Source organism: Eurypyga helias, unplaced genomic scaffold (assembly GCF_000690775.1).
Source record: "Eurypyga helias isolate BGI_N326 unplaced genomic scaffold, ASM69077v1 scaffold30537, whole genome shotgun sequence".
Classification (NCBI taxonomy): domain Eukaryota; kingdom Metazoa; phylum Chordata; class Aves; order Eurypygiformes; family Eurypygidae; genus Eurypyga; species Eurypyga helias.
The window spans coordinates 29624-46493 of record NW_010264288.1 but is presented as its reverse complement, the minus strand read 5'-3'; the positions used below and the strand labels follow the sequence as shown (position 1 = coordinate 46493).

Here is a 16870-nt window from a genome sequence, read left to right as displayed (position 1 = left end):
GTCTTTGGGAGACAGAGACAACCCGTAGAAAGTGCCTGATCCTGACTCTGGAGGAGGCAGATCTTCTCCATGTGATACACAACAGGAAAATCTTATTCCAGGCTCTCTGGGTATAATTTCAAACTATTTCCTGGTATTATTTTCAGGCTCCCAAAAGCCCATGGATCTCATCCCTCCACAGAGCAGCCTTGACAGTGCTAGAACTGCATTTATTTCCCAGAGCCCTGAAAGCAGCAGATTTTGCATTGTTTTCTGCCTCGCATTCAAGTCGGAAGGCAAACATCCCAAGATAAGCGTCATGCCTTGGGTCAGGTTATGGAAAACCTGGAACAGAAGGGATTTCTCCAAGTGTTTCGTATCATTGTTTTTGCAACCATCCAGGTTTCTGGGCATAAGGCCGAGAAGGGATCTCCTCCACGTGGGTAAATACTCAATGGAGGTGTAAAGATGGAGACAGACTTTTCCCAGTGGTAACCAAGGAAAGGACAAGAGATAGCAGGCATAAACTCAAACCCATGAAATTCCACTTAAATATTAGGGAAAAAAAAAAAAAGAAAGAAGGAATGTGCAGGTAGTTAAACACTGGAGCAGGTTGTGGCATTTCTATCATGGGAGATTTTCCAAAAAACCAACTGAACATGGTCCTGAGGAACAGGGTTGGACTAGATGCTCTCCAGAGGTCCCTGCCAACCTCACCGACCCTGTGAGTGCACGAAGAACCATTCCTCAGCCCCTTGCTGTATTCAGGATTCAGGCACTGAGAGGTTTCTGGCAAGGAAGGGATGCAAGCATTCCCATTTTCTCCATGGAAATTACGGCAGTTATGCACAGCTTTCCTTTCTTGCAAGAACGGGAGGTAGCAGCGTAGATAACAGGTCTAAACTAAACTTATGGGGAGAGCAGCTTCCTAGGAACAAAGAAAAACAGGAAAACAGAGACCTGAAAGACACCAAGCAAAAGATACCCTGCACATGGGCTTGCTTCGCTTTTTAAAAAGGCTGCAATATCAAAGAGTAACTTGGAGTTAACTAGTCAGGAAAAATCTGGCCTGACCAAATATCTGACTCAAAGGGTTAAAAAAAGTCAGCACCCTTAACAGCAATAAGCGTCTGTGCAAAGAGAATTCCAGAGGCTTCAGCTGGCCTCTGGTTTAGACTAACATGAAGGAAGCCCCAGAAGTACTGGAGTCCTGTGAGCCTGGGGGACAGTTCTGGCCCACAGCTGCAAAAAGCTAGATTTGTTCCCACCAAAGTCAGCAACTCCTGAAGAGCATTTGCTCTAACGAGTAATAAATTAGACAGGCTCTCACACTAAGGAGTTTTTTAAAAATTTAGCAAAATCTACATCACCGAAGATTCATGCTAGGTAGCCTGGGCATTCAAGGGACATGGTTAGATGAACTTTAAAGGTTCCTGCCAATCCAAACCATTCTCTGGAGTCTAAATCCCATACGCAGCCCCTGAGAGACTGGCTGAAGTGCCTACCACCCCCTGAAAGGTTCAATAACCCAGAGTGCCCAGATCCTAATTACCCACCTCCCGTTAGGTGACATGAGTATCTTGTCGTTATGACAAAATATGTTAAAGGCAGCAGCTACAGAAGAGGATCCCAGAAAATTTCAAAACTGGTAAAAATGGAGGGATGGAAAACTGAGAAAACATCAAGGTATCATCACAAAAAAAATTCCTCTTTTCAGAAGGGGCCAAGTACTGGGCAAAACCAAAATCATTAAATTTTGAGTAGGATCTGATCTGTAGAAGTATTTTCTTGATAATTTTAACACTCCTGGACTGCAGAAATAACTCCAGGCCATGCTGTTACTCTTCACTCCCCAAAGCTTAAAATCCTTTTAGTAGATTTCCCGCCCCAAGTAACTGTAGGACCCTTCTCTCTATAAATCGTGAGCAGGTTCCCAGATACTCATTATCTTTTCTCCAACACTTCAGCAACTCTTCACCCTACAACGAAAGAGAAAATAACCCAAGATCACCAGTTAATTCCACTTGTCACTCACAGCTCTGGCTGCCCCAAAGTATCACCAAGTGCTGTTTTAGGAATAGTTTAAAACCTTGAGGTTCACAACTGTCTAGTCCGTTACCACCATATGAGACACGAGGTTACCGGATTTCAATCTACAGCCCCTGTGCATGTTGGAGAGAGAAAGACTCCAAACGACTGAAAACACGACACTCCCTGGTAAATTCCAATTAATTACCCTCAATCTTGGTATTGATTTTTTTCAAGTTTCCATTTCTAGGCCTCTAGACCAGACTAAAATGCCCCTAATGACAATTTCTTCTTGCACAGAAAAACATCTTAAGGCACCTCTTTCCTAACTTTCTCTGTGATAAATGTGAAGCTCTAAATTCATCAGAAGCTATGTGTTGCACTTCTCCTGGAAGAAACCAGATTCACAGATTTTCAGGACAGACCTGGGTAGGGGAAAAACTCTAAGCCCCATGACACGGAAGGAAACTTTGCAAAGGCTGTTAGCAATCATTCCCACGGTTCACATCAAACCTAGGGAAAGGAGCAAGTCCTGAGCCCAGCTTATGCACACAGACACTAAACATTCTTTTTCCAGTACAGGCAAACCCTGAAACTGTATGATTTTTCTACTTTGTTATCTTAAATTATGATCAGAGTTTTCTCTGGATTGAACACTGCCAAGCTGAAACCATCTGCTTCTGCAGAGCACCTACGGGGACGTAAAGCCATCTTCATCCGTTAAACCCTTAGACATCAAGAACTACTTACACACAAGAAACAAAAAGCCTGTAGTCCTAAATTTCCTTGGATTTGGATTTTTCTTAAAGGTCTTGTTTTATGTGTGGCTTTTTTATTTATTTTGTAAACCCCAACTATTTAGTCATGCATTCTGTTCAAAGGGTCCTCCACACGCAAGATGACACAACTCTTAAGGAGCTTGTTTTTCTATTCTGCCAGAAAAATTTCAAAAGCTCATTTTGTCAGCGGGAGAAAGACTGAGGCTGAAAACACTTTGATCCCAACGGTTAAATCTTTCCGGAAAACATCCTCTATGATTGCACGCATGTTTAATGTGCGCAGAACTCCCTTGTTTCAGTACTTCCTCTTAGTTTCATTTTCTTAGCATCCTTTTTAAGTTTGTATTTTGCAGCATCAGAGCCCATTTGGTTAAAATGCTGAACACAAAGGGACCTTTTAATGCCGTTTTATCTGCCTTCCAATTCATCCACAGCTTCCTAAGCTACAAGCCTACTACCTGCTAATTACCAAAGATCACCCTCACCACCACAGCTCACCTCTCTTCTATTCCAAGGAGGGACATCAGATTCATTTCAGGAAGATGCAGCTCATTAGGGAGAAGAATATGCAAATGTGCTCTTCCACACCGGTGTTCTATTTTTAGCAGCTCAGTGATATTTATAAGGCTGTGAGGAGTGGATACATGGCTGTAGCAGGATGAGGGTAAATATCCCAGGGACAGGTATGAAAAATCCACACATCCGCAGGCCATGACTGCCTGGAGTTCATGAGAAAGGGGGAAAAGGCCCAATGCTCCCAGTGTGTCTTCTTACAGCTGTTCTCAAAAACCAAGTAACTAGGAAAAAATTAACATCGTGACCCTAAAGTTTGGCTCATCTTATATATGCCTTATTATTAAAGGTGTTTATATGGTGAAACGGTGGAACAAATTAAGTAAGAGAAATTGAAAAAACTCAGCTTAGTTTGGGAAAGCATAAAGAGGAGTTTCAAGAATTGATTACAAAAGGCCTTTTTCTGTATTTCTTACACGACCCCTAGAGACCCCCACCATGTACTTCAGTTTGTCAATCTAAAAACAATTACCTCTCACAGTGACACTAACAACTTCTGTGTTTTTAAGAGAGACTTGCTGTCTTCAAGGAACTGTCAAACAGTTCACAGTAGCAGTTGATAACTTTGATGTAAAATCATCACTAAAGATGCAAACACAAGTCTTACATAAAACATCAGAATAAACTGGACCAGAACTCAATGATGTACTTCACACATGAGGAACGTCGAGTTCACCTTATGCCGTTTCTTAGTATCTGCTTTTGGCTGGAGAGAGTATATAGATTCACCTAAACCTGAAACCATAATTTAAGGCAAAGTTCTTGAGAAACAGCACTTAAGAAAAATCTACTCTACTTTATATTCTCAGGGCCTTTGAGTCCTACACACATCAAGGACACTCCAGATACTGCAAGATCCCAGGTGAGAATGGAAATGTGATCCAAGCCAGAAGAACTGGCTTGTACAGAATCACAAGATGTTTTGGGTTGGAAGGGACCTTAAAGCCCACCCAGTCCCACCCCCTGCCATGGGCAGGGACACCTTCCACTAGACCAGGTTGCTCCAAGCCTCATCCAGCCTGGCCTTGGACACTTCCAGGGATGGGGCATCCACAGCTTCTCTGGGCAACCTGTTTTTGGGCTTCTCCTAACTGCATGGAGAACTACAGACCATGCCTTATGCTGGCATCGGCAAAACACAACAGACTGTCAATCCCACCAGCAGTAAAATCTGTATTAAATCACTTTTTGTCATTCTGTGGAACGGTCAGGATTTAGATCATAAGTTGGTGACCCTTACTGGTCGCTCTTAATTTACTAACACACTGAGTAAAAGCTCCCAAACAACTACCAAAACCTGAACCGCCTCGAATGGCATACTGGTAGGGTTATTTTTTTTCCCCTAGAGAAAGAAATGTGGTATGTTTCATTTCACATGTATTATTCTCTTCCATCCTGAGCACTAAGTAGAGCTGAAACCAAACCAACACTTATTTCCAACATAAAGGTAATGCAAAAATTATTTGTTTCATAGCCCGCTATTCCAACATTTGCACGTTCAATTTATCAGGACGCTTCTTCACCATAATAAACTACATTAGTTTGGAACTAATGCTGATGGGAAAGAAAACAGAAGGGAAAAAAAGCGTATAAAAGTCACAGGGACTTAATTTATAAAATAACTGAGGTTAGATGAAAAACCAACAGTACCATCTAGGGGTTACTGTGTGTTCTTACATAGGTGGATACTCAGGACAAGTAAGATAAATGGGTTTTTTTAGGCTTTGTATTTTTAGTTTGAATTACTCTAGTTGGAATTTAATCTTAACTACAATATCAACAGTAAAATCACAGCTTAATTAAAAAAAAAAAAAAAGACTGGCGCAAAAAGCTGTATTAGACTTTGGATGAAATCTACTTACAGTAGTACTTCAGCACCGAAAGGTGGGCAGTTAGGCTGATAGATGTATATACAGTTAAATGATATGTCAAAGTCTTAAAATGCTTAGTTATTTATAATGAAATCTATACAAAACAGTTAAAAACGTGTTTTTATATACATTAGGAAAAAAAAAGTATAGTCTTCATTAGCAGAATGTATTAAAACTGGTTCTCTTATCCCATCTGAACCCAAAGCTCTCTCTGTGGCTTGTACCTACGACAAACCCCCAATGTATTGCTTCAACAAGCCGAGTCCTAAGGCTGCTTTCTGAAACCTACCGCTGTATACCCATTTAAGCTTTTAAACTCCCCAAAACAGTCACTTTAAAAACAGCATGTAAGAGTAAAACACAGATTTTTTTAAAAGCCTTAGCCCACTTCTAAATGCAGAGGTTCAACTTTGAAAGATGCTGAACCACTTATCCCCAATTTTGAAAAAGTGATTTATAGCAAAATACATCACAACACCACCCCCCCGACCACCCCGCCCCGTTTGTATCAGAATTAACACACCTGCCTGTTTCACAGGAACTTTTTAAACAACTTGGCCTCACTTTTAAATTTTATATTTAAATAAATAAAAGATTAACTAGAGCTGAGGAGCATTTCGTGTGCTTATGGCACAAAGAAACGCCTCACACACTGTTACCCTACTCCTTGTAAAGCATGAGAACAAAAATCCACTAGGAAATCACTTTGCTACCAGTTAGTGATTTTGCGTATTTCCAAACATTCACCAACAAGGATTTTAAAAAAATAAACTATATTTTTAGGCTTATGAAAAAATCTTAACTCTAAGTGAGCACAAGTGCAAGAAAGCTAACCAATTCCAAAATTCCTGGGGCTTTTCCAGCACTGTCAGAGACACTTTTTCTCTCACATGCTATTTAAAAATACAAATATTTATTAAACATTCTCTCTTTTTTGTTGGTGTTTTGCTCAACAGCTAACAAAAAGACACCGCAAAGTAATGATCCCTTTTCACTGAAAGCTGTTTCAGTATCTGGGCAAGGGCTTCGATAGCACGAACTGTAGAATTCGCTGCACGTTTGCTTTGTAACAGGAGTACATTCCACTGTCACAGGTTTACTCAATCTCAGTAACTACATCCTTTTCTCTTCTTTTTGAAACCATTTTTAAGTTGCAGCTTTTGCAATACCGTCTTGTTAAAACACACTGATGCTTCAAGGGTCCAATGAACAACTCTAACAGGCAAAGTGCTCTAAGACATCACAATACAAGGGCATCTTGGATACTCAAAATCCCAAGATATTATAAAGTGCACTCCAGTGTCCCAATTCCTTAGGATTGTTCAGCAGAACTTCGAGAGGGGCTGGGCTCAGTGCCGTCCTCAGTGCTACTGTCCACATCTCGCTCCATTGCTGTCTCCTCATCGTCGAGGCGCTGACTGGTGAAGTTGTTGAGCTCCAGGAGCCCGCTGGGTTCCACTACCACATTGGAGCTGGAGTGACAAGGGATGGAATAGTGAGGGATAGTCTGAAAGAAAGAAGAGATTTAAGTTGTAACACGCCGTTTTCACAGGTGAAGGCATCTGTGCAAGCACAGGTACTCGTGAAAAAGGGGATGCTCAGTGTCCAAGAGCAATTTTCCCCAGGTAAGGCCTGTTGCATGTCACCTTAGCTAGAGCTTCAAAGCACCGTTTCACTGGATCAGGTTGTGAAAGATCTAATCTGAATAATCATGGCAGGTGTCCCTGCCCATGGCAGGGGGGTTGGAACTGGATGATCTTTAAGGTCCCTTCCAACCCAAACCATTCTGTGATTCTTTGATCTTGGCCTTGGATTTTCATTAAAGTCAGTGACAGAATAACCAACAGCTGAACCAGCAGTGCCCACCATCCACCTCTCCTTAAATGCAAAGCAGAGATTACACTTTCTTCAGCCTTTTCATACAAGACACTCTGATGCAAGGACTAGCTACGAGGTTTTTGCATACAATACAAACTCCGGCTCTGCTCAGAGCTGCAGCAGCAGAGGCTGAGGAAACGCAACAGATCTATGCTATTTATTGCTGGTTATACTTTCATAGGTTCTAGAAACTAATCTACAGCTTTATACAACTGAAATTCTGGGCAGTATTTTAGTTTTCAAACAGCTCACAGCATGCCACAATGATACACAATGCAGCTTCTCAAAATACACATATTTAAAGTAAACCAGAAATCTACCTTTGTCTATTGAGGGAAATGAGGACTAAAAATGAGTACAAAAATGACGATGCCTACAAAAGCAAAGTTAGCTGCAATGAAGATTTTTACAAAGTAGCATGAAAAATTTAAAAGCACAGATTTCCCACATAAGAAGCATTTTGACTGTAACACAAATACAATACAAAATAAAACCATTTCAACCCACGCTGTCATTTGTGTGAACATATACCGTGCCAACTTGCTTGCACAGATTTCTATTATACCATTATGATTCCTGGGATGACTTGAATACTTCCTCAGTTGACATCCACACCATGTATTACATCAGAAAACATCACACTTAAGTCAGCAGAATCAATGAAAATACCCATCACCAGTTAGGCAGTAACTCAAAGCATTTAGGCTAATGACCAATAGCCATTTTACCGCAGAAGTGGTAAGACTGGTTAGAAGTTAACAAGTTTCTTCTCAATCCAGACCTTACTCGCTGAACTTTCCCAGTAAGTAGAACCCCACTACTTAATTTTTTGTGCTAATTTTATACTGAGAGGTAACATTAATAGATACTATAAAAAAACTCTACTAGATCATAGTTCCATAGTAAGTGTTGAAGGTCACACATTTAAGCATTTCAAATAAAAGTACTTTATAAAATTAGATGAGCTGGGTTTGTTCTCTGAACAGAAAAAGAAAGGAAGACACCGAGGACATAGTGAATGATACAAAACTAGAGAAACACAAGCTCAATTGCAGAATTACACACCCTGAGTTAGTAATCTGTTACAAGAGCAGAAAAAGAACCACAATCTGGGGAAGGAAAACAAAAATATTCGAGCATCATTCAGTTGCTACCATCACATCAGACACGAGTTTGCTGTACTCAACCCTTGCCTTATTTGCTCTGGTCTTCTCTTACCTGGATAACAATTTCTGATGAACTCTCTTCAGCTTTCTTTTGTGATATATTCTGAATGTGTATGAACTGCTTTGTTGTAGGCATTCCTTGTGCATCGAGTTTCCTCTCTGTTAAAGTAGGACCAACAGCAGGAGGACTTGAACGGGATTCTGTACACGTCTGTTGCTGGGGGATGGAAGTTGCCGTCATCCCTACTGCAGTCACCCTCGGCACCTGGGTACAAGGTGACGACTCTGCTTCGCTAGCGAGTTTACTAGTGGACATGGCCTTGTTTGGGGGATCCACTATCGTACGTTCTATGCTTGTATCAATCTGAGCTTCCACCATAGACACACTCAAAATATCTGCTACTGCTGTCTTCGCAGATGCCTGCGTGGGAAATAGGCTGGTAACTGGCAACGCCAGTTTGGGCACAGAACTGCCACCTGCTACCTTTGAAACAGGAGGAGGCTGATGCCCCTCAAAAGTTATCTTTGTAACAGTGGATCCTTGCGTTATAATTGGATGCTGCACCTGAAAATCAAATTTTTGTTGTGCATGTTACAGCTAGATTGTTATTTTTTTTTTTAATTGAAAATCTAATCAATATTTCCAAGGACAGTATGGCACAAACAACATACTTGCTATTAGGAAGACAGTTGAAACTCAGTGTTTTAACAAAGGAATTAGCAATGATATGGTAACAGTTAATTGAAGCCTGGGGAAAAGCAGCTTTTTAGGCTGCTAGATAAGGACTGTAGCAGTCTAATACCACATCAGCCTCGTTTTCCTTTGGGATTTACATCCCCACGTGACGTTTGTTAACCCTCTTGTTTTCACATGTATTCCTGAAAGGACCAAAAAAAAAAAAATTTGTACTTTGCTGGAGTTAAAATATGTATTTTTTATCACATTCCTCAGTCTTTACATTTTCACCTCCCAAGGAAATTCAAATTACTCCTGTACATGTAAACCATGTAACTTCAGGAAGATGTAAACTACAAAGGAAGACATACAGTGGAGAGCCTTAGGAGACTGCAGTGTATTCATCTTTATTTCCACAGAAATAAAAAGTGCTACGGGAACGGAAATTAATAACGGGTCATATCTAAAAATTAAAAGAAAATAATTAGGGACAAATTCCATGCACCAGTGGTGGCAGAAATTCATAAAAACTGTCCAACGAAACACGTTTGGGAACTCTACAGGTTATTTTTTTCCCCACTATAACATGTGCTTCTCTTTCCTAGTGTCAACCTTCTGATGGGGTAATTAATACCAGCGGAATGAGGCGCTCTCTCTTGCCAGGACAAAACACTGCTACAGCGACAGGGTTGGTGTTCTGATTTTTTTTTTTTTTTTTTTTGCCTGGAACAGCGACGTGTATTTTGCATGCTATCAATATTCCGTTACCTGGCTTGCTGGCTGTTTCTCTGAAGAGGCAGGTAGCTGCATTTGATTCTGGGGGGGTTGGGGTTGCACGTAGATTTTTTGTGCCGTTGGTGCCTGTTGCAGTTTGGGCAGCTGCTGCGTGGTTTTTACTGCAAGCACCTGTACTACAGTTTGCTGTGGCTGTGCCACTAAGGTAGGGAGTTGCCTTTCTTTGGCCATCATGTGGTGTGGGGGGTGCTGTGCCTCTGGTTTGGTCTGTGCTTGCTCTTGCTGCAGGGGGGTTAGCTTTTGATGCCTTATAGAAAGCTGGGGCATTTGTGGGAGTTTGTGCTGGATTTGATCGGCCTGAAGGTGGATTGTCTGCTTCTGCTTAGTCTGGAAACACTGCAGAGTTTTCACTTGCAGTTGAGTCTGTTCCAGCTGTGGCTGACTCAGTTTTTGCTGTTTTTGTGTCTGCGATTGTGTCAGGGCAGATCTGTAAAAGAGGCCAGTCTGAGGATCTAAGGTGTCCATCTCTTCCACTTCTCCTTCCTCAGTTCCAAGTTGTTCACTGTGTTTGGTAAACGCAGTGTGACTGCTTAAGGCCTTAATAAGAAGAAGGTAGAGCAAGTTAGTAAAGGGAAATACAAAACAAAAGAATACACAATATAAAAATACTTGTTAATGTTTCAACTGGACTACTTTAACTTACTTTACCATTACAGACTCCCAGCTCATGAATAAAGAGATACCCTTATATGGAGATTCCACAATACGTAAGCAAGCAGTAGTTATTTTTATCATATTAAAATGTGGTACGCCTTTATGTGACAACATTAATGCATAACTAACCCTTCGTAGAGATTACGTAGCCCTTGCGCGTCAGACTAAGGTGCAAACCCCCTAAGGTTGCATGCAGTTGGGTATGAAGCAGCAGGGATTAGCAGGTGGTTGAACCAGTAGTTCCTCATTAAAGCCAGAGACCTTCTGCACAACAAATTCTTATTCTGTTTCTTGAGAGCCTGTCTTCATCTCCATGATTCCTTCTGCAGCTCCCCATATACCTACAGTCTACCCTATTCTAGCACAGATCCTCTCTCCTTCTTCCTTCCTCAAAATTTTATTGCAATTTTTCTTGGGCGCTGCACAAACATTGATTTTTTGGAAGGATTTGAAGGAGCAAGAGATCTACATTACTATGCTTTGTATACCACTGTATAAACGTATTCATAAATGGCCTTAGCAAGATTAAGCAGCCTACTGAAACATGAGTGAAAGTACACACTCTGAGGCAGGTTTATAGAGCTAACACAGTACTCTCCTGGTCCACAGCTGAAGTTCCTACAAGTTAATGCACTGCAGAGTTGAGCAGGTCTTGAACAAAGGCATCGGCGTGGCTTCAGTAAGATTTCACCACAAGCTACACTCTGTTTGAAGCGTTTGGGATTCTCATGGTGCTGGTCTAAATACAATCTTATTTTTACATTGAGAAGTTTGCCTATTCACAAACTAAAGCACTCAAATGAGAAAGATGCTCTGTGTACTGACCAGACTCAGCTCCATCCCTCTTTCCCCCTACACTAAATCTAAAGAGCCTAGGCGCTTGCAATACAACACACTGAAAAAAGCAGCTTGTTGCTGTTGAAGTGATGACATACAGACAGCAAGCACTCATCCAGGAAGCACTCTCTCTTCCACAGTGGCTGTTAATACCTCTTAACAGTCTCAAGTGATCTCATTAACTGCTTCCCTTTTACCCCACCACCCTCACCATCAAGACAGGCAATATTAAAATTAAGCTATTAATCTGCCCTTACACGTAGCGTTTTCAGCGGCAGCATCATGACATTCATTCAGAACAAGCCCTCGTCCTACATAATTCATACAACCTACTGCTGTTTATAGACTGCTGGGAAAAGAAAGGGTACAACCTGCTGCATAATATGGGTAATTGCGCCTGTGGAGGATGCGGGGATAGATTTCACCACAACAGAAGTCTGCGTTGCTGTCTGCGACTGAGCCACATGCTGCAGCAGAGTCCTCTGGGGCTGAGATGACTGCTGGTGGGGCTGGGACCGATGACTGACTGAAAGCAAAGAGGTCAGTGGCACTTCTCCAGAACTAACTGCAGTGACTTCAGCTATCTGCTTTGCATTTAAGCTTCAACTGAAAGCATATACGAGTGAAAAAGATCTGGGTATGGAAAACATCTTTTACTGTATGCTAGCTTCAACCTTAAAGTATACATCTATTCTGAGAAGCCTCTTAACACAGCAACTCAGGGATTTTGCTTCTGTCTTCGCTTCCTAAATCATCACACTTAGTCCAAACCTCCTCTGGCCTCCCTCTCCCAGCACACCAAGTTTGCAGGCAGAGTTTACGCTCGATTTTCAGCTGGGTTCTTCATACAGCACCAGCACAACACTGTAAAGCACAAGCTACCCTGTGGTTTTACACTGTTACAAGCACCCACACGACTGACTGCAATTAAGAACAGCAAGGTTTCTGCTACTGACAAACTGCAAGAAATACTCCCCAGAGCACAGGCTGAATCTGAAAGATGAGCAATTAGAAAATGTTTGGGTATTACAAAAGCAAGTGAGGTTGATCAAGAAACCACAGACCAAAAAATGGAGACCTTGTCATGGGTCTATGTCACTTTTTAGAACAGATCCAGCACAAGTTACGGAGCTATGGTGATGGCTCTGGAATTAAATAGTGGATTGACAGAGAAGCGATCTTCTGCTAATTAAAAAAAAAAACCCACAAACCATTCTATATTGCAGTCACCGATAAGACATGAATCCAAATTACTTTATGCCTGTCCATACTAATATGTAAATATTTGCTTTAATTAACTTTCTAGTTACAAAATAATTAATAACTGAAGGAGAGCAAACAAAGTTTAAAATTAGTTGTAACATAAAAGTTTAAAACTTTCTGGTGACCCTCCTGAAAGTGAAAAGAAAGGTCACATTTTTAATTAATATGATAATTTTAGTCTCCCACTCCAAAAAAAGGAGTTGGATTGTATCAATACCGGCCTGCATGCTGTGCCAGATCCATCGTGGATATCCCCCAACAGTTCCTGCACCATTGAAAACTTCATCAAAAAATAAAGTTTCTAACCTATATGGTTGTGAAGATATTCTTCCGAATGTGAACCAATACAGTGCTGTCTTCCTGAGTCTGCAGACAGACAAGAAATGGTGACACCAAGATGTGTGAACCTTGAACCGCTCCCTTCATCTCACGAGGAAGCACGTGCTGAAGCCCGGCTCCCATCTAGATGAAAGCATGCCTAATCCTTTGGTCTAGGCACATGCAGGAGATTTCACAACACATTATAGCTGTTTACCATCTTCCTACTGAATTTTTAGCAGAAAATATATAGCTACATGGATCACTGATGAATCCTGAGATGGACAAATTGAAAAACTCCATTACACCTACATTCCCCAGCAGTGTTCTGGGGGAAGGGACAAAAAAAATTTAGGAGCAAAATAACCAGTTCTGTACTGCAGCAGAAACTGCAGCAAGTCAACGCACAGCAGCCTGCATTTCCCTGGTAGGTTCCTGTCTATCAACTCAAGGTTTAGAAAAATCCTTGTATTTTAAATAGTAATCACAGCTCAAGGAAATTTGCAATGTTTGTACTTTGGCTTCTCAGCTGCAGCAAAGGACCTAAGTCTACAAAGATACTGACTGTAATTTCCCATTCTCCCTGCTCAGGGCCCTATTTTACATCAACTTTTACAGCAAGATCCAGCAAAATCTGGAACCTTGAATAGAAGCTCAGTATCTTCGTCAGTGAAGATAACTGACTGCTAACTGGAGATCACTTTAACACTATTTATTGTACTTTTGAGTTTGTTTTAAAAGAGATCCAAAGGAGCATGACTCAAACATTCAAAACTGAAGCCAGATACAGCAAGTGTTATTTAAAAAAAATAACGGTAACATCCCCCCCTCCGCAGCTCCTATTTCACACAAATTTAGACCATAAAAGGGATGGAAGGAAGGACAGGAGGTATGGAGCAAATGAAAAATTAAAATTTCAGATTGCACATTTAGCACTAAAAAACCTGGAGTTACAGCTACGTACTTATGCAACTTAATGCAATCAAGTTTTATTCCTCTTTCCCAACGTGGCTTTTCAACACATTTTTGCTTTCGTTTCCCAAATAGAGTAGGGAGACGAGTAACGTGGGCTTAAGAAATCAAACTGGAAAAAAGGGAATTTGATCCTCTCCTGTATGTGCTGGAAGCGGCTCCCACCTAGTGTTCTGGGGTAGCATGGAGCATCAGAGAGACAAGGGGGTCAAGGACCTCCACAAAACGGACAAGCAGATAGGAGGAGTCAGAGTTCAAAAGGAGCTGAATCCCAACCACAATTTCAATCTGAATAATTTATTTGTTTAAAAAGTGAGAATTTATCAGTTCAAAGCCTTCTAGCACATGAAGGAACTCACTTAGTCCTGGTAAGCAAGTAACATTTTGCAAATACAGGTCAAACTAACTCAAAGACTGACTCTTGTCGGTATGTTAAAATAATAGTACACATTTCTAACTTAATTTTCTACTTTTTCCTTACTAGACATTTTCCTTAAAGATAAGTGGGACAGCCTGTCCTCTCCACCAGATCAGGGACAGAAAATCTGTAAAGCTAGGATGTCTTGAAGCAATAACCCTTTGTTTCAGTTAGAAACATTCTCCACTATGCCCCAGAAAAGCAGATGCAATCTCTGTCCCCTGCATGGGGACTCTAGGGTGGAAGACATTACTCGTTTCCTCTACAGCAAATTACAGCAAAAACACAGAAATTAAACCCAACGTAACCCAAGCACAAAAATCAAGTCCCCAGGCTCCAACTGCAAGCCCACCATCACACTACCTTAGTCACTTACCAGTTGTGATGTATTCAGCAACTAATTCCGACTCTACTACAGCAATTGAAGGACTTTCTGGAGAATGCCTCTTCTCTTGAGTCATCTGGATTGGGACAGCCATTTGGCTCAAGTCAATGGTAGGCTGCCTTGGCTTCGATTCTAACTTTTCCTTCACTGCTTTAGAAGAAAATAAAAAAAGACATAAAATAAACCTCCTATATATAAGCCTCCATAATAAAATAAACCTCTAATATAAATGCAAGAGTTTAATTAAATAGATCTATTACAACAGATTCAAATGATAAGCAGAAATCAACCAATCTGATTCAAAATAGGTGCTTTTCAATTATAAAATTTATTACAAACTGCTGCTTAAGCAAGAAATAAGCTTTGAGGTTATCCTAAACAACCGCCTGTGTTTTCATACCTGTTGTCTGCTGGAGTTCTAGCAAAGCTTTTATTGTGGAAGTAGCCGACTGAGATTCACTGGATACATCCTGGTAAATTATCGTCGGGCTCGTGTCCACAGCAATTTCATGTTCTGACCAATCTTGACTTCTTGAAGCAATCACATGGACTACAGGCTGAGAATCTGTTTACAAAACAAAAGGCACAACAAGTCATGCCAGAACCATGTTGGGTTGGAGGTCTCTTGTCCAACCTCTTGCTTTAAAGCAGGGCCGCAGTTCGTAATTAGACCAGGTTACTCACGGTGTATTAGTGTTTCGAACACTGCCAAAGATGCATGCTCTCATTCTGTGACACTTTAGTTTTTATTAAAATTGACTCTTGAAATACAAGAGTGCTGATGATATAAACATTTTCCAGAAAAAAAATTAATTGTGTATCTTAGTTGTTTGCAAAATCTTTAGTTTGAACAATCCAAGTTCGGCAGGTTCCTCTGTCTGTTGACTTTGCCTTGGATTGAACTCTTTTTCAGAAGGTTTTAGCAGTTCAAGTGATTAATGTGTATTCAGCATTCTGAATTAACAGTTCCTAAATTTTGATATGCCTGTTGAATCTTCAAATTTTTTTTTTTTAAATTTACATAAGATGGCAGCATAGACCAAGTGACAGAATCACATAGAAAAAGTGACTTAAAGGCACCTAAGCACACAGGTTTCACTGAGAGACGTTTGCTTTTATTTGATACAGTAATGCGCCCTGTGGTCACTCCCAAGAAAAGACTGGGTGTTTTTTATGCCCTATTATTTATCCTCCTCTGCCACACAAAGGGCTGCATCTGTATCATGGCTTGAAGCCACGGCAGCAGCCCTGTCAGGACTGCATGTCTGACGTATGTCCTGACACACATATATGTGCCTATAAAAGGACCAAAATTTATGTCGGTCACATGACAGCTTTCAGTCATGCAGTGGAGAGATGCTTCAATACACTCAGGAAAGAGGGTGGTAGAGCATGGGCTGCCAAGAAAAAAAAAAATCACCAACCAACCAACCCAAACAAACCCTGCTACACTGCCTACCTCTGCAAGACTCCCTCAAAAAGAGGAACAGGCTGCAGGCATTGTAACAGCAAGTCAGAGCCCAGCAAGAAACCACTTTCTCCACATTTCACATAGGAAAGGGAAGCATGGAGTAAAGAATACATAAAAGATAAATGAAGCCACAAGGGAAGTGAACAATGACACTCCCTGCGAACAGATTGGGTGAAAACCTGTGCTAAAAGGAGACACAGGGAGTTAAACGAAATGGCTAGCGCGCCTGGGAGACAGTCCATTGGTGTTTTACACGACACTAGTAACACACCTTGGGAGCTCTGGGAGGACTCGGTAGAAGAAGAGCTGCTATCGGTGTAGGTTTGCGGTTCTTCTTTCACTTCTGGCAGAGACGAGTTTCCTGTCTCTGCTACCCTTGATGCCTGCTGTAACGTTTCGGTCACCAACTGCCTAGTCTGTTCGCTCACGACTGTTGCTTGAAATGTCACTGGCTTTGGTTTTATGAGAACCTAATTAGAAAGACAAAATTTGTGTCTAGTAAGAGCACTCAAGAAAAGAGATCTGAATAACCAGAGTACAGGGTACAGTCATCTATCTGAGTGGCACAAGACCTACATAATACCCATAATTTACTGAAAAAGTCTACCTGCAAATTCAGCAGCTCTGATTATTAAACCACAAAGGCCAAGTAAATGGCAACGAATGAAAATGTACTTCTCACTGAGTAATCTGGAGTACTTAACACAATAAAACACTAAACAGTCATTTTTCAGGGCTGGATACAACTCTGGTGTGACGAGAGAAAGCTGCACAAGTGAGCTGGAACATGCACTGCACTGATAAGGA

The 16870-nt window shown here is 41.1% G+C and overlaps 1 protein-coding gene across 2 annotated transcripts in view; it reads right to left on the bottom strand.

The window, feature by feature from the left end:
• Window positions 1–6346: 6346 nt before the first annotated feature.
• LOC104513105 (chromosome unknown open reading frame, human C11orf30) overlaps window positions 6347–16870 on the bottom strand; it is a 39633-nt gene continuing 29109 nt past the window's right edge. For both annotated transcript variants that reach the window (XM_010156342.1, XM_010156343.1), the window contains 7 exons: window positions 16335–16533; window positions 14993–15157; window positions 14584–14739; window positions 11608–11762; window positions 9719–10282; window positions 8327–8839; window positions 6347–6737 (listed from right to left, as the gene is read on the bottom strand). In XM_010156342.1, coding sequence (XP_010154644.1) covers window positions 6543–6737; window positions 8327–8839; window positions 9719–10282; window positions 11608–11762; window positions 14584–14739; window positions 14993–15157; window positions 16335–16533 — 1947 coding nt within the window. In that variant the 3' untranslated portion in view covers window positions 6347–6542. The remainder of the gene's footprint in view (window positions 6738–8326; window positions 8840–9718; window positions 10283–11607; window positions 11763–14583; window positions 14740–14992; window positions 15158–16334; window positions 16534–16870) is intronic.